This window comes from Scleropages formosus, chromosome 19, assembly GCF_900964775.1.
Source record: "Scleropages formosus chromosome 19, fSclFor1.1, whole genome shotgun sequence".
Taxonomy (NCBI): Eukaryota; Metazoa; Chordata; class Actinopteri; order Osteoglossiformes; family Osteoglossidae; genus Scleropages; species Scleropages formosus.
In genome coordinates, this window is record NC_041824.1 from 24,999,115 (window position 1) to 25,018,012 (window position 18,898).

At 47.7% G+C, this 18,898-nt stretch overlaps 1 protein-coding gene across 1 annotated transcript in view; it reads right to left on the reverse strand.

Annotated features, from left to right (window-relative positions):
* fam222aa (family with sequence similarity 222 member Aa) overlaps positions 1 to 18,898 on the reverse strand; it is a 64,907-nt gene that overhangs the window by 26,994 nt on the left and 19,015 nt on the right. The window contains exon 2 of the mRNA XM_018749056.2: positions 2,190 to 2,332. Within this exon, the coding sequence (XP_018604572.2) occupies positions 2,190 to 2,286 (97 nt within the window). The 5' untranslated portion in view covers positions 2,287 to 2,332. The remainder of the gene's footprint in view (positions 1 to 2,189; positions 2,333 to 18,898) is intronic.

The window sequence follows — 18,898 nt, forward strand, 5'->3', positions numbered from 1 at the left end:
AGCATAAATGGGACAACGGGACTGCTAACAAAAGTCAAGCCAACTAAACAAACACCGGCCAGTAGATTGGCTGAACCATGGCTGGGTTGCTTCTTCCTAGCTTCCTCGCTCTCTTTCTGGTTTCATGATTGTTAGATTACTTAGGGAAGGTTAAGATCTTCTTGCAGGCCAGGAAAATCCTTTGCAAACCAGAGAGCCTCACATACACCGCACATACTGCGGACGCTTTCCTATCACACCTTAACCTGCTTGGCGAATATGAAGATGACCTCCATAATTTTACTCCAGTTGTATCCCACAGTAACAGCTGCATAGCAGACACTTTAATTCAAAGGCACTTTACCCATGTGCTGTATAGATTATCCATTCAGCTTTACAATACAAATGGCTCCCTTGGCTCCTATGGAGCTGGCTCCATCTTTAGCCTGAGTCCGCCTTTGAACTTTGTTCATTCCATTGCTCAGCAGATGCTTTTACCAGTCTAAAGATGTTCCATTTAACTGATGTCTACAGCAAGTACCTTGTTCAAGAGTTCACTGACTAGGCTCCTCCGTCAATCTTGAAAGTGCACCACCAAGCAGTATGGTCGTGGGATTCCAACTACATTGGAATAACATGTCACACGTTCCAAAACCTATATACAGGCTTTCCCCGCCTAACAAAGGCAATTTATTCCTAAAAAGCCCTTCATACGGGGAATTCTCATGAATCAAATATGTAGCCGTCATTTGTTTCAATGGTATAGTTTTGTTATATGTACCTGAGCACCAAAATACCCATTAAAATGGATATGGGCGCTTCAGTTTTTACCCGTGATTAGCATAACACAAGGCCTTTCATTATTTACTCTTTAATACCATACGGCTGTGTACCTGCATTCATTTAGTGCTTTTGTAACTGCTGTGTAACAGATCTGAGAAAAAACATACATGCTCATGACACTCAATGTTTATGTATTAATTCAGCACACACATCATCTGAACCGCTTGTCCCACATGGGGTCGCGGGGAGCCAGAGCCTAACCCAGCAACACAGGGCGTAAGGCTGGAGGGGGAGGGGACACACCCAGGACAGGATGCCAGTCCATCGCAAGGCACCCCAAGCGGGACTCAAACCCCAGATCCACTGCAGAGCAGGACCCAGTCCAACCCACTGCACCACTGCGCCACTGCGCCACCCTGTATTAAGTCAGTCTTTACTGCAAATAAAAACCTGAACAGTGAAGGCAAAAGACATCAGTGAAAACACACACACACACTGAAGTTGCTTGTCCTGTGGTGAGCCGGAGCCTAACCCAGCAATACAGGGCACGTGGTTGGAGGGGGAAGGGACACACCCAGGATGGAACACCAGTCCACTGCAAGGCATCCCAAGTAGGACTTGAATCCCAGATCCATTAGAGAGCAGACACAGGCTAAACCTGCTGCGCCACTGTGCCCGTGTGTCCCCCTTTCAGCAAAAACAATGGAAATGAACTGAGACTTAGTTTACAAGTTGACATGGCTTGGAGAGTCCCAATGGAACCATGATCACTTGTACTAATAAAAAGTAAAAGTAGCACACAAGAGCCAGCAGAGAAGATTCAGAGCTTAGGGACAGCTGGTAGCATACTGGTTAAAGCTGTTGATTTTTGGACTTAAAAATCACAGGTTTGAATCTTACCTTTGGATGTAGTACCTTTGAGCAAGGTACCCTAAAATGCTCAGCTGTATAAATTATTAAATAATTGTAGGTATCTTAACAGTTTAAGTTGCTTTGGAAAAAAGCATGAGCTAAATGAATGAATGTAACTGAGCAAGAGCCAAAGTGAGAATAAGAGTGCATGGTGCTGCTGTCAGAGTGCATGCAAAATCCAAACTGGGTCCTGGTAAATTTGAAGAAATGCCTCATGAGACAAAGTTTATTAGATGAAACTCCTTGTAACGTCAAAGTCTTGTAACCAAAATAGCGTATCTTGGGATGTGACTACATGTGTCTCTTGACGTAATCCTACATAGACGCCAAAGAAGGCGTCCAGCTGAAACAAGCCTGTGTATTGTGTCAATCACATTTATTTATTCACTTCTGCAGTGATGTCTCCTTTTTCATTCTGAGAACATTTACGTTCACATGGGATTTCAGCTCGTACAGTCAGTCCTCACTACTCCTGCTTGAATAGAGCTTTGACATTACTGCTTCAAGGTACTCACATTTTCGGCTAGGAGGTTGCGGGGCCTCCACGGTCTTGCTGGCACACACCAGGTGCTGTGGTGGAGGGTTCTGCCTTCTTTGCAGACAGGCCAACATGGCAGGCCAAGGCAAGGTGCTACAGCAGGGGGCTGTGGAGTCTGACCTGCAGGCAAACCGGACATATGTGAAGGAAAGGCATCAGTCCTCCAGATGTTCCTTACACTTCAAGTCCCTATCATCCAAACACTACACATGTTAACCCGTCTCATGTGGCCCCCAAACATCCCAACCCCTCTCACCCTGCTCCTGGGCATCTCAAAACAAAAAGCTTCTAAAATTATGAAAAAATGGCACAGCTATGGTGATAGAGGACCTTTACCAGGAAAAGTAATGTGTTTTGCTGTGACACGCAGCCCATTTTCTTGTCGCCGCCGTGCACAAAGCACAGCCTCCCTGCCCAGCTGCTGCCCTTGTGTGTGTTTGACACGTATACACAGTCCAGCTGCAGGTGCTTATGCACGCAGAATGGCAATGGCCACCTGTGCCTATGCCACTAAACTGAGGACCGTACTTTCACTATGGTAATGCACACCTGCAACTGTGGAGCAGAGCTGGAACCGCTCTAAGTGCAGGTCTGCCTGCTTTTTTTGGCAGCTTCCGGCGCCACCGATCCACAGTACAAACATCTTAGGTCCGTCACCCTGTTCCCAAACATCTCTAAACATCTGAAACAGAAAATCCCTAGGTTTCACTTGCACCACCCCCCGCATCCCTGGAGGACTACCAAGGAGGGAGGTCACCGGACCGCAGGGGGGTATGCCTGATATTCCAGTCATGCACGTTCGACACAAAAGTGCACCGCGTGGACCCGGAGTTCACAAAAATCCACACGAGTTTGCAGGTTGCGCATCCTGCGAACGGCCATCTGCTCACACTATAGCGAAGAGCAGAACATGGGAAAAAAAATGAAAAAACAGCAGAAAATGTGTAACTGGTCAGTGTGGGGAGGGGGGGTCTGCATGTCAGGACATCTCTGCATTTATTCTGTGGATCAGCGAGGCCAATCGAATCCCTCTTAGACAAAAGTGCTGTTCAATGTGGTCCCCCTCTTGACAGGCCCACTGTCTCAAGGCATTGCACATGCAGGATTATCCAGAAATTATTCCTCCTCCCTGAGTCACAGGCTTGTCCTGCGTTATTTACTTTCTGCACGAACCACTATATGCAAATAGACGCGGCTTGCTGCCACCTGCCATCAATCTATTATTTTGCTTTAAAGATTAGCATTTTAATATGAAAGAAAGCTATTACAATAATTATGAGTTAACGGACCGCCACCCCACACAAGGCGACCATAATTCTGCCTATTCGGGCGTTCTTTTCACTAGAAATGCAGCATTTATTAAACGCATCACATAATTTTTTTTTTTTTGTGTGTTATTTTTGTCTCTGGACACATAAATAAAAGTGAGCACCAGAAATAAAAATAAAAAAAAAACACAATAACAGAGAACACATCCAGTTGTGCGGGGTGTGGATGGGGGAGTTGCAGTCTATTAGATAAAGAGCAGAACCAGTGAGCGCAGTGCACCGGGTTCGGGTCCCAGGGGAGTCACTGCTGCTGCTGTGAGTCTGTCAGCGGCACTGTAGTAAAAAACCAACCCTAAATTATTAAAATGGTCGCTTCAGGAGGTCTTTCCGAAACCTTTACTAACATTCGCGGACAAACAAGGCAGAAACAGAAAGATTTGCGATTAATAAAATATAAAAAGAAAACAAAAAGGGGGGGGAACGGTGGGCTCTTTACAGCTCAAACGTAGCCCTTCAGGACAGGAACCGTACAGAGAGCAGAAATGCCTCTTCAACTGGCCGGTTATTCCTTCAGTTTATCTTTTCCTCCGAAGCAACTTCACTGCTAAGTTGTTTACATGAGCAATCAGGGTAAGTAACTGGTCTAGGGTTCTACCGCAGGGGTGGGAGCCAAACCAGGGTCCTGTGAGTGCAAGCTGGCAGCTCTAGCCACTGTGCCACCTGCTGTCCCTGTTATGCTAACTTCCATTCAAAACAGAAATAAAATATGAAAAAAAAATTTAAATGACAAAAAACCACAGATGGTACAAACAGCAATATTGGATTTTAAAAAAGTGTGATCCACTCCCATGTTCGGCTTTTGCCCAGGGCTTTATGCAGTTTTTACAAATGGGGCTCGATTAAAGTTTTAAAACGGGATCCCCAGCGCCACCGGACCAGGACACGTCTGATTCCAGGCAGGTGCCCAGAGTTGTAAGAGCCCCCCCACCACCCTCCCGCGGCACACGCAGCCACAAATCACACAGCCACTTTGGTCTAATTATTGACTATTCACAAGCTAAAAGCTTCTCTCGCTCCATTTTGTGAGGATACTAATTTCACAAGCAGCCTTCCGCTGCAGAGCATTTAGGGGGTTACGGGTGGAGGGGGTGGAGGGGCGCCTGCCAAACTCAAAGAATAGAGACCAAAGCCTACCCTCGTGGGGAATGCCTGCACACCACCCTGTCTAAAAATGAAAGACAATTGTGTAACTACCTTCCATTATTCTCCATTTGGAGCTCCACAAATGCATCCTGAAAGGCATTTTCCTCCTCTGAAAGAAACCGCTTTTTTTACTCCGCTCCAAAAACCAATTTTCTCCTATTACTGCCTTTAAGAGAGCAGGAGAGGGAGGAGGGGAGGCCCCGTGCATCGGTTGCCTCCCCAGGTCCCCGATCCCACATCCCCGACGTTCCGTTGGTAGACATCTTCTGGAGGAAGTAGTCGGAGCTCTTGGACCCCCGATGGAGTCCTGCTGATGAACCTGTTTGGATCGCAACAGAGCAGAGGGTGAACGGAGCATACAGCACAGGTGCACTGTGAGCGCCTGGCCGGGCTAACTGCTAAAACGGGCCTCAAAGGCACGGAGGTGTGAAGTCACTTTGCTGTTTAGCCCTTCGCATTTGATGCCTGAATTCTCAGTGGCACCGATGTGTGTGGAGTGTGTGTGGAGTGTGAATGGCGGATGGGTAGATAACCACTTAGCATGGCGTATCTAACACTGCAGGGGGATATTAGCATGAGGATAAATAATAATTAATATACATAATCCATCGCTCCACCTTGTAAAAGGGGTAACTGGTAGTATAGTGGTCACAGCAGCTGCTTCTCAATGCAAAAGTGACAGGTTTGAATCCCACCTCCAGCCATCATACCCTTACTCTAAATTGCTCCGGTAGAACTGCCCAGCTATATAAAATGGGTAAATAATTGTAAATAGGTTAATGTTGTAAGTTACTTTGGAGAAAAGTGTTAGATAAATTCTGTTGTATTTTTTCTACATATTTAGCAGAGGCTTTTCTCCAAAGCAACTTCTAATGAGCACTATGTAGTCTTATCAGCCCACACACTTTATTTACCAAGGTGAGTTACACTGCTAGATACACTACGTCACTCATCCATACATCAGTAGAACACACACTCTTAGTCACTCACACACTGAGGGTGAACCTGCACAGCATGTCTTTGGACTATGGGAGGAAACAAGAGCACCTAGAGGAAACCCACACAGAGAACATGAAAACTCCACACAGGCTGAGCGGGGATAGAACCCACATCCCCCCACACCACCCAGGCACTGTGAGACAGCAGCGCTACTCGCTCTGCCACCAGGCTGCCACACTTCTCTGTAAATTGTACACATTCATGTTAAGATAACACTAACGTGGAATCATAATAATAGCACCAATACAGTGCAGTTTTAAAAGCTTATTTTCATGCTGCTCTATTATTTTCACTCGCATTTCTACATCTCTTGTCTTCCACTTTTTCTTTTCAGCTGCACCGAACACTCACTATTGTGCTTTTTGGCCATTTTAAATAAAAACTTGAAGGGAATCGCAAATAAAAAGCTGTGCAGACAAAACGCAATCGCTGAGAGCCAAAGAATAACAAATGTGGTGCCACCAGCCGATGCCACGGTACCGCCACTGGAATGTCGACCTTGGACATTATGAGCAAACATGGGGACTTGGAAATAACGTATCAAATGAATGATACATTGATGAGTTGGCTGGGTCAACCTGAGTCCCTAATGTGGTCAAGCGGGGAGGGTGTTGAAGACGTTGAGCCAATCGTTTCTCTGTCTCCCCATAAACACAATAGTGCGACATCAACACGGGGACAGAGGTTTAAAATGTGAGGGAGGACTAGGGGACTTGCTTTGGAATTGAAAGGCTTTATACACAAGGCTCTGCAGCAATGCCACTCCATGGGTTCTCAGCACCAGGGCCACTTCTTGACCCCTTGGGGCCAACTGCCCTGATACGCATCCTCTGAAAGGGGAAAATAATCGCAACAACGGAGTTTTTGTCATGGTCCAGTGCAGGCCGTACAAGAACAGGGGTGGGGTCTCTATGCAGTGTGTGGCTGAGGGGTGGGGTGGGATGGAGCAGCAGGTGGGCTCTACCAGGACATCCAAGGGGGGCCATGTCACCTATACTGTCACGCTCTACCTTCTCCCAATGGGCATGTCACCATGGCGGCATCCACTGGAGCTCCCTGATTGGACTAGGGCAAAATGTGGGAGGGGCTAAAAGGCGAGCAGCAGCAAGAGCACCACTCAGTCCTTTTAACAATACAGGGCCATTCCTTAATAAGCCTAAACAAGTTAATCCAATCTCCACACTCCAGCCCCCCCTGAGTTTCTTTAACAAGACACTGCCACAGCCCCCTAATCCCCCAGGCCAACCCCCGCCACGAAGACATGAATGGGGGGATTCTGAAAGACCCCATTAGGAGTAGTCTGGCACTATGCCACCCTTATTCCCCCACTTCAGTTGTACCCCCCTCTGTAAACAACCACTCAGAACACACAGCCGGTTCATCAGAGTAAACAGGCCCAAGGTAAAGAGGTCAGAGTGGGAGGGAGTTGTCCATACAGGGCCATATCTCGCTTGCCCTCCACCACACACACACACACACACACACACACACACACCTTACACATGCACATACAGTACATCTGCATGCTAAGGAGGGAATGAGAACCCCAGCCACTGCTAACTGGTCTCCTGCTGGGCAAAACCAGATTACCCGAGCACCCCCACACCCCACCCCCAGTCAAGCAGAACAAACAGCTGAGCTTCGTTGCATTATTTCCTGCTTTTGAAACCATGCAGAGAGAGTGCGCAACCCAGCTTTTCTGTTTGCTTTCCCAGAAGGGCAAAAGGCCCAGTGCTGCTGAGCTGCAATAAAGGACAAACCAAAAAAAGATCTCTTTTCAAACTTGTGCTGTGCCATTCTTCCTGCACTTCTCTTTCCACTTATTTATACCACCCCGACAGAAAAGTGGTGAAGAGTGGTAAAGCGATGCTTCTCCGCCCACATGGCTCAGCACACTGTTGAACACAACCGTGACTTTGGGAGTTGACCAACTGCGGGTTACAGGCGGGGACTACGGTCGCTGCAGGGCGGCACTCAGCTGGGTCCCTTTGACCGAGTGCAGTTCACCCTGCAGGGATCGGGCAAGGGTGTAGCAGTGGGATCAGCAACAATCAGACCGTGACCGAGTATCTTTATATTTGCCTTTATCTTCTGTTTGAATGAACGCCCCCCCCGCCGCCATCAGACAGGAGTCCACAGTGCTGACTGCAAAAGAAGAAAAGACCCTCCCTAATCCGGTCTTAACACACTCTGCTGGGCAAGAGAGAAAGGAGGTTGAAAGGGTTGAAGAACACTTGCCTGGTTCACCTGCGCGGGTGTGTTTTGTAATGGTCACACTCATAATGGTCACTCATTTTCCTCCATAAATCTCTCAGCTGATGCACTGAGGGTGGCATCGTGGCGAGAAAGTGGAGGAAGTGGAGACCACAGGCAGACCTTGGCTTGGCCTTGTGAGGGCTTCGGTGCAATGCATGGTCCTGTATGCTGGAGAACAGTGTATAACGCCTGGTCAGACTCTGTTGCCGAGGCCACTGTAAACCTGACACACTGACTCACCTTCGGGACCAACAAGGTTCTGTTAATTGTGCACTGACCTTAACAGTGGGCTTTGGTTGGCCACACAAAGTGGCACAAAGGGTGTACTGCTCTTTAATTCCGGCCTTGGCAGCAAAAACCGAGGTCTTTGTCCACTTCAGCCTACGTTCCTGCTCCACCTGAAACCTTGACCGGTCGGAGTAAATTAGGTGATGACAATCAGGCTGCCACAAAGCCAGGTAATAAAGAAGTGACAAGCTCAATGAAGGTGAAGCAGTCGAGACCGAAAATAAATGTGGGGAAACACAAGAGTGTGAAAAGACAGGCAAAGAAGAATCCAGATGAGGGATTTCCCTTCTCTACACGGATAGCGCAGTGTTCAAAAGTGTAGCCGTTCCTGCTAAAAACATCTCACACTCCCTATTAGTAAAGTAGTAATAAATAGTTTTAATAATCTTGGACCAGATAGGTAAAAACCCAGGTACTGGAAGATTGCATAACTGGGGATGGTTCACTGTAGGGATCAGCTGGCAACCCCAATTAAATACTGTAGCTCCTCTTTTCTTCTGAGCGGCCCACAGTTATCCTGTTTCGTTTCACACCCAGATTTCCCCTTTCGCTTATCACAAGCCAAGCTAGGCATTACTGCCTCTACGCCCCTTCGGTTTGTATCTTACCTCTCTGACAGTTCTACAGAGCCTGCTGGCAAGGTTCTCTCTCTGCAACACTGAGCGAAGTTACAAGGGTTCCACAGGGATCAATTGCAGGCCTTCTTCTCCTCTCGCTCGACACAAAATATCTTGGTTGTGTCATCTCCTGTGGTGTCTTTTCATATCACCGCTATGCTGATGGCACTCAACTCTACCTCTGTCTGACCCCTCGAAAAGTGGTCTCTGCTGATATCGCCATGCGCTCAGTTGACACCTGCGGCTGGAGCTGGAGCTCCCCAAAGTGAAAATACTTCTCATCCCTGCCTGCAGCTCACCAAGCTGCAAGTTTATCATCATCAAGAAAACAGTCACATTGCGAGGCCTCCTTGGCATCATCTGCTATGAGAAAGTCAACATCCCTCAGGGTAGAACCTTTGTAACCAGCTGATTTCTTTCTACAACATCCAGAAGATCCTTCCCAACTTCCCCACATTGCCCACTAAACTGCTGGTATGTAATTTGCTGTAGAAGGTAGCACGGTGAGTGCTTAGGGTGGTTGCCTTGCAATCTGCAGGTCCAGTGCAGCTCATGCTGTAGTCACGTTCAGTAACTTTCATTCATTGCCAAAGTGATGAGGACACATTTGGAAGCGCTCAGACAAGTGGTTCCAGAGAGACAGCCATGCTAAACTGCATGAGATCATGGAGAGTCGGACTCAACTGAACATCCAACAACTTCTCGAAGGACACTACAGCAACAGGTGGCATTGAACCCCTCGTCTTCAGACGCAAGGAAGGAATCTCTCAGCACTGTGCTACCAATTAGACGAGGTTTGCCCTACTTTTGACCTGCTCTTGCTGCACACTGTTCACAGGCATCTTCTCTCCGTTCAAGAAGACACAACTGGGAAGTGTCCTGCCCTCTCCTATCTGTTGCAACCCACCCAGTGTGGGTCTACACATGAGGCCTTGGAGCTGTCCCAGTCAGAAATGGGGCAGAGCAGCCCCCTGGACAACACTCTTAATGTGCAGACACGCTGGCGTGTGGACCCTCGGAGCTCCCTTCTCCCACTCCACACGTCTCACGTGATGCGATGTGGGTCGGGGAGCAGACAACCTGCTGCAGATAAGGCCCAGCTCGCGAATTATGGCACAGAGAACAAACAATAGCCCATTCTTCCCCCACCAATTCGCTGAATATTGGAGCCCCGAGGCAGTGCGGTTCCCACCGTTTTGTTCATTGTTTTTTCTTCCGTGTTTCTCACTTCGTGACTTCTTGTTCCCCTCGCGAATGCGGGACGCTGCTGGGACGGCCGGGCAGAAAACATGAGGTAACAAAGGGGCGTTGTGACGCGGTGCAGCGACGGTCTGTTTGATGCACGCAACCAATAAGGGAAGCTGCTTCCAGCTGAATGAAAAACATCTTCGAAACAGAACTGTTTGCTCACCGTCTTCCATGTTTCAGTGGAAAATACAATAAACATGTGATCTTTCTCTTTTCACCCTTCGAACGACACTGCACAACTGGCGCAGCAGCAGGAAAGAACTGCTGAAGAGAGCAGTTAGTGTAGAGGTCAGTCCTGAGGTTGAATCCCACCTCCAACTGTATCACCTTTAACTGAGATGCTTGTCCTGGTTTGAAACAATAAAAATTACCTTGTGGCATGAGTAATCTACTGTAAGTTGCTGGGCTCAATATGAGTGGTACTGTTTCGCTGAGAAGGAACGGGTGTTCTGAAAGATCCATCTTCAGCCCGAAGATGTGTTTTTACTCACCACCTGGCAAAATGTCATTAAAGTATATGCCTTCGATACTGCCCAGCAGGAAACAGGGTCAAGGTACTTTTGCACACCAGTCAAAGTGTACACCCCTCTGCCTTGTACCCAGTGCTTCGGGGATAGGTACTGGATCACCGCAGCCCTGCTCAGTGCAAGTGATTATTGACACTGGATGGATGGAAGAGAATATTGGGGAGTATTAATATTAAATATTAATATTTAAAGCAGCACCTTTAGATTATGAGCTCTGGGTGCGACGTCTGTCTGTGTGGAAAGAGACTGAAGTGGCCCTTTGACACATCTGGAAAATGGCAGCACTTTGCGTTTAATGCTGACGTCCGGCCCTTTGAGAGAACCTTGTTAACAATGTAGATGAAATCGGCAGATTCTCATTCTTAGCACAGTGGAGAAATAAATCCCTCCATAAAAGCCACTTGATTAACCTCTAAAGCCCTTTATTTCTATCTATGAGCCCATAAAATATAGCTAAGAGGGACAGAGGAAGCCGGTGCACAGTCATACGATCAGAGTCCATCCTACAAGAGCACCTGAGAAGAAGTCCTCCCTGCGCCACTCTCATAGAGGGCATCTGCTCTCGAGCCCCTCTCTCACTCAACACAGTCTAACGGACCTGCTATGGACAGCAATCCTGTCCTCTCCTGCCATGTCCTCTCCTATCCTGTCCTGTGCTATTGTATCCTTTCCTTTCTTCTCCTGTCCTGTCCCAGCCCAGACATGTCCGCACTGTGCCTTGTAGCTCTTACTCAACCAGAATGCATGTCATACGTGGTGCCCAATCTGTCCTTTTAATGCGTTTGTCCAGCTGTTGTCATATTCCGCTGACCTGGAACGACCTCTAACTCCACATGGCTCTGCATTTCTAGTAGACGAAGAACACTAGTGACACATGAAGTGCAATAAATACGCCCCTTACGTGAGCGCGCACGCAGACGTACGAGATGTGCTGCCGCCCAAAGGCAGCAAGAGAAACACAAATTCATGTTTGAGAAATGCACACGAATCAGCGTGATGGCATGTGACGAGGAGGGACCAGGTGACCCCCAGTCGTGAAGTGCAGTTTTTCACTCCCACCAACATCCCCCCTCCCCAACTTCAAGTTCCCATTGTTCATTTCCACACTGAAATGGTCTCCTGGGTGTCCTGCCTGCAAAGTCTGTCTGAGATCTAGTCTGCTCTCCTATTTATATCTCTGAGGTCCTGGCATCTTCTAATAATGAGAAAAAGTGAAAAACTTCTCAAGCGGTAACGACAGAAAATCTTTTGCAAGTTCCATGACACCAGTAGCATAGAAAGATGCTGTTATCGCTGAATGTGGCCTCACCATCATGATTATCACTTCCCTGCCAAGAATACCAATATGCTGACCCCCCTCAAGCTCCTACTTTATGCCATGTAATGTTTTTTTCACAAAGATAACAGCTACAAGACTGCTAACTCTCTTATTGTTTATTCCGTTATCAGATGCTTTCCTCCAAAGCGACTTATACCTTCCCGGCAGCAACCCAAGTACCTCCCCGAACTCATAAGGGGGCTACCCCCGGCCTTATTAGCCGCTAATAATGAACAAAATAGCTCCTGACAGAGGAGCGGCTCATCTGGCCCCTCGAACCCTCTTTCCCATCGTCGGCATTCCACGGCACGCACTCATCAACACGTCTTTGTCCACAGAAAAGGAATGCTGCACAGAGTAATTTCTTTAATTAATGCCTTTCATTAAAACGAAAAAAAGAGACGGGTCAGCGGGTTCCTTGGGATCAGCTGGTGCCACAGTGAGGTCTTTATGGCAGACCCTGTCCTGTCCTGTCCTGTGCGGCGCACGCCAACGCAGTGAAAAGTGCTCTCTCATTGCCTAGAAAACACTTACTCTACTCCTAAAAGGCACTGAGCGGGAAGCGCCGACTCACAGAGCTCATCGAGAGCCACAGCAGCTCTTCCCTCTGCTGAAAACAAGCGGCGCTGCCAAGGCCGCTAATTAGCGCGAATAAAGACTATAATAACTCCTTTGCTCCTGTCAGAAATGGCAAGGGGCTCTGTTCTATAAATTCCTGCATATGGCGGAGGAAAGGGTAAAAAAACACGGTCTTCTCCTCGTCCTGACACCTTGCCGAGGGCGGCAGCGGAAACACGACCTTCTGCATCCTTTCATCAGTGCTGCTCTCACCTCGACGCCGGTGCGCGTAATTCCGCACCCCACCCCCCCACCATCCCCCTTACACACACACTTGTGACCCCAGGCCTTTCAGCTTGGGTCCCGTTAATAATTAAAAGTTAATCTAAAAACCCATTTTAGCGTGCCCCCCTTTCCCTCCACATGTTCCTTTTTCTTCCTTCCTTCCAAAAGTCCACTCAGAGATCACATTAGCAGGAGAGAGCAGGATGGAGACTGTCCCCCCCCCCCCTTCCCCCCCACTCTCTGACCCCGTACGGCGTCCCCGGCCACAAGCCACAGTTTAGATAATCCACATGGAACCTGCAACTTGGAGAGTCGTGCCAGCGACCCGGCGCCTTCCTCCAGAGGATCAAGTGTTCCTCAATACACAGTTCTGCTGGAAAAGAGGACTAGGGCTCACAGCTTAATTTTTTAAAGCAAATGATCTTTTTGATAAACTCACATTATGAGTTTAACAACCCCCACCCCCCAGGTTACTGTGCTACCCGCTAATCCCCACAGCCCTGGAGGGCAATATTAAAGTGTCACGTTTCTGGCTTCGTACCCCAGCAATAAGAACCTGCGACACGGCTCGCTTCTTTCTGACCTTTCAGACGAGATTAGCAACTCATTCCGCTGCAGTGCGCAGGCCGCCATTAATTAAACAAAGGTACAAAGAAATATATTTCCAACGCCATTAGCTCATTCTCCATGACAACACCTGATAGAAAGAACTGGAAGTATCCAGGGATGTCTTCTTTGGTTGCTACCTTTGTTGTTGTAGGTTCCACCAGGAATGCTCCCCTTTCCTCTGGCCAAGGTGTGTCGGAAGCACCAGGTCGGCTGAGAACTCCTATGATTATAATATTTTGTACACTTGTGTTGTCGCATTTATTTAAATCAAATTTCATTCATATTTTAAGTTCTAAAGGCAAGTCCAGAAGAGCACAGCACTGTAGAGGGCATTTGGTAGTGGACAGGTTAGCACTGCTGCCTTTGGAAATTGCAGGTTTGAATCCTGTCCCTTATTGCAGTACCCTTGAGCAAGATACTTACCCAACATTGCTCCAGTTAAATTACCTGGCTGTATAAATGGGTAAATGGTTGTAAGTATCTTTGAAGGAAAGGCTCAGCAAAATGAGTAAATGTGATAGTACTAGCTACCCTTGGTGACAACCTGACCATCAGACAGCATACTGTCATCTCCTGAGATACGAGCATCATTTATGAGTACTCAGGGTTATGAGAAGGTTAATATCCATACTTCAGTTAATAAAATAGATTTTGATAGATTCACCTGTTACAATCTTGGTAATCATGGTCCATGCCTGGGCTGTCCAAACCATATCCACTTGTTTCGCTGTGAGTTCATTAACATTGTTTTCATTGGTTTCTATTCACTTCACTTTTCTGTTTTCTTCATTAAAGTTTCAATAGATACATAAACATTGTAGCACAAGTAACACATGAATATTTTGTTTGTTGGCGTTTGTTAAGTGCATGGTACATAATATCTACAAAGGAGCTGAACGAGCACAGGTACACACACATACAGCACTATAGAGTGGGACAGCTGGTAGTAGTGGTTAGAGCTACTGCCTTTAGATCTAAAAAAGTCACAGGTTTGATCTCTGGCTGTAGTACCCTTGAGCAAGGTGCTTACCCTGAAATTGCTTCAGTAAAATTACCCAGCTGTATGAATGGGTAAATAATTGTAACCTTAACATTGTAAGCTGCTGTTGAGAAAAGCTTCACCTAAATGAATACATTTAAATGTAGAGCAGTAATGGAGGGAAACTGCACTGCTGTGTCCTGTTATGACAACTGATCTTCATCATTGAATTATGTTAATTTAATGGGATTTGGTGACATTTTACCACAACTGGATGTCAATTTTGGGGCTAAGAAACACATAAACTGCTACTATTGAAACTACTGAAATGGTGATAACATTTTTGATTTATAAGAATTTACCTTACAAAGGGTTTTTCCTGAACAAATTACCCTGGTGAGACACGGAAAAAGTGTGTGTAAAATCTCGCAAAGCTCTACGGCATCTCAGAACGCTTTCTTACCTTTTGTCTAAGATGTTCCAGTTTGGAGCTCGAAAAGCTGAGCACAACAACAGGTGTTAGCCCTCCGTTGGGCTCTAAGAAAAACCCAGTGCACTGCAACACTTCTAACCACAGAAGCAGTTATGCAGCTGGATCCCTAATAGGAAAATTTACAATAACTCACTGAAAGCTTCAACAACAAGGCCTGCCACGGGATTGTATCTGGCAACCCTCAGGTCATGAGCCTATGCTTTTAACTGCCAAGCTACCCAACTGTGAAATCCAGGACTTAAGCAGCATCTTGACTTTTAGCATTTTTATTGCACGTAACTTAAAAAGCCACACAACAAAAACATACGTGGTTAATATGCTTAGGGTATTGGGAAGGGTGGGGGAGGGAAGCCGTTTCTTTCTGACACCACCCTCCACTGGATGAGAAGAAGGCCACCCCAGTGAGTGCGCAGCTGAGATTCGATGTAGCCTCCCGCCCAATTTCCCCAGCGATATGGCTGCCTGGTACGGTGGAAAGGCCCGGTTCTCTGAGAGCCACATCCTATTAGAATAATGAACAGATAAGCCCTATTCCCAGGACGTGAAGGGAGGACAGCGTCTGATAGGCACTAATTCTAGTTTCATCTATAAAGCTCCCCTCCTGCATTTTTAATGGAATATATTACTTTAGGATTAAATTATAAAAGACTGTCCTCCTTTAATTTTTAATAGTTTGCATAATTGGTATCAGAGGCGAATATGAGAGAAACCCAGTTTTTACAAGGCCGTCGTGCGTAACATCCAAACAAAACTGCAAGCTGCATGCGTTACAAAAAGGAGAGACCCGGAACGAGCCCCCCCTCCCAGCAGACAAACGGCAGAGATCATTAACGCGGAGAACAGCACAGCGCCTCTCCCCCCCAACAACGCAGTTCAAACTGACATAAATATTAACACAATACGGCGCACGTAATGCGAAACGACCATCCACTATTCCACGAAATCAGATGTAACGTGTGTGAGTCACACTGCATATGAGATCAGCAGCAGCTACCGGCCATATGCATCAACCCCGCTGCCAACACCTGTAGGGAGACTGACACCCCAGGGACGCAAAGCTGGACACAGTTCAGTTCCATGGCCTGTAGTGGCTTATCGCCCCACCAGGGAGGTTTTCCGCAAAGCACATGGTCCTTTCCGGAATGTGAGGAGTGTTTATTCCTTTAGCAGACACTTTTCTCCAAGGGACTGGCAATGATTAGTGACTAGTGACGTGCCAGAGTGACACACCATGTGACACACGAGGGAAACACAACACGCTGAGTCCCTACAGTCATTCACCCGTCTCTAAATCACAGCTACAAACAGGTTTATTAAGGGCAATTTAGCGTCCAGTGCGTCGTAAACACGTTTCTTCCACAGCGGACAACCTTGGACACTAGGAGAACACACGTACACACAGCTGGACTGAAACCCATATTCAATCGCACAACCTATGGTAAAATACAGGGCATTTGTTTACTTTGCAGAGAAACTAACACACCAATCATACAGCTGCGTGACAGGTGGGATATGTCACTCAAGGGCCCCATCTGGGGCCTTTCTTTCATTGAACCAGTTTCACACTCTCTGGACGCCCGACTGCCACACCCACCTTGTTCTGCCACATCAGGCTTTTTGTCCTTTTCTTTTACTTACAAGTTATCCTGCATCGCCTGTCCTCTTGGAAACTCAAACCCAAGTTCAAGCCTGTCAGGGTCGGGCCGACAGCAAAAAAAAAAAAACCCCTAAAACCGAAAAACGTTAGGAGTGTGGCGTGGGGGGGGGGGGTACTGGAGGGCTTTTCTAGAGCGCGGCGTCTTTGGAAATCAGCACACGTCGCCGTCCCCAAATTAGCACCGCAGGGACACCCCTGGAAATGGCACTGGCAGCTTGACGGCAGATCTGAGCCGAGGAAAATATTTCACACCATATAAATTATTGAGCGCCGGGGCCGGTGCCGAGCCGAGCGGAGATAGGGCGCTTATTCACAGCTCTATTGGGATGTAAAACGTCGGAAGCCGCCGCACTCCCATCAGATCGTTTGTCACAAGCGATAGACAATTTACTATGGGAGCCTATTCAATTTATTCATTGTGCTGTCACTGCAGTCCCCCCCACCTCTCCGCACCCCACCACACCCCACCTCACTCCATCCCCAGTACCCCCAGCCACCCATTCCCAGCCCACCTCTGCATTGAGAGGCCGACGTGCTGAATCGACGAGCTGGCTGGCTGAGAGGCGCGCGTTTCCCAGCCCGTCTGCAGGGGCGGGGGGAGGGGGGATACCTGACACTCAGCAGGGGATGTGTGGGGCGGGGGTGCAGGGGTAACTATTGACAATTTCAACCATTTTAATTGAGCGGGAGGCGCACAGCACAGCGACGGAACTCGGGTGCGACACAAAATGCAGCCCTCTCCGGGTGGCCTGGGGGGTGGGGGTGGGGGCACTTGGCTGCTGAGGCACTGTGATAAAGCCTTTTCGCCTTTTTTTTTTTGCCTTTTTTGCCTTTTTTGTGCTTCACCGTGCTTCTCCAAAATGAGGTGCTGCCTTGGCCAGATAGCCTGCGAAAGCTGCCATTGCCACGCAAACAAAGAGAAGCTGAACTGTGTCTCGGGCAACAGGGCAACATTTAAACTCAGTGAGCTATTAAGGCCAAGAGGAGGGCGGAAGGAGGGTGTGAAGACCCATGGACACTCGAGAGAGGAGCCCAGGTGCAGCTGGCAGCCATGTGGACTATGAGAAGCACCACTAGCCAGTGGGAAAAGTGACAGATGGGGCACACACTTTGCGCTCAGCCACGAAGCACTTCAGTGACACTCTATAGATCTAACAGCGTCGAACCCTAGCAGGGAGGCATCGCGAATGTGGCCACCATCCATTTACATTTATTAATTGAGCAGACACTTTCCACCAAAGCGACACACAGTGATTATTAACTAGTATTCAGCGACACCTCCATCCAAGGTCACCTACAGTGTTTGACACACTGTACTGAACTCCTTACTACCAGCCCTTATACAGGACAGCACTATGGACACACACAACACACACTATGGACAATTTAGTGACCAGTCCCACCTGAAACACCTGTCTTAGGAAACACACGCAAACGCAGAGAACAAGCAAACTCCATGCAGACTGAGTGGGGATCAAATCCACAGCCAAGGTGCAATGAGACACCAAGATGCCACTATGGCTCCACAGTGACCTGTGCAATGAGTGTCCGACTGAACGATTCACTGATTGCCCACACAAATGGGGATCTTTACACTATTTTTACATTAAAGCTGGAGTTTGGAGGAAGGAGTTGGATGGGGGCTGTTTAGGGATGTTGAGAAAGGGAGGTGATAATCCGTTGGGTCTTCAGCTTTCGTGTGTCCAGATGAAACCCTTTCCACAGGTCGAGCTATATGACACCATGGTGGTGAGCAAAGCACAGTTAAATAGAGTACAGTAAAATATGGTAGAGTAGAAAATAGTAGAGTACAGTAAAGCAGAGCACAGTGGAGTAGAACAGGGTAGAGTACAACAGAGTACAATACAGTGAAATAGAACAGAATGCAATAAAATTTATTTTTATGTTCTTTAACCTTCAGCAGCACTTTCACAGATTACAGATGAAACAAATAACAATCCAAAGACAAATCACAAATGACCAACAAATGTGTGTGTGAATGTACAACCAGAAAAGGCGAGACGTATCAGTAAATGTACGGAGCGTCATCAACCTGGAGCACAGCACACAGCGGTGCAGCAGGACTCCCCGCTGGGCTTTCTGGGTGATCCTTGGGTAATAACGGGTGGAAGCAGAGGTTTCAACGACACCCCTGCTCGATGGGTACCATCTAGTACATCCCGGCAAGCCGTCACTCAGAACAGAATCTCACAAACACACACACACACACACACACACACACACACACACACATACACAAAGAAAGAAGGACCCATCCAGCAGGTGCATTAGCGAAATGAAGCGGCCAGAACAAGAGGGACATGGCAAAGACGGAGAGGTGGGAGGAAGGAGGTGCCACGTCCTCCTGTCTGCAGCCAATT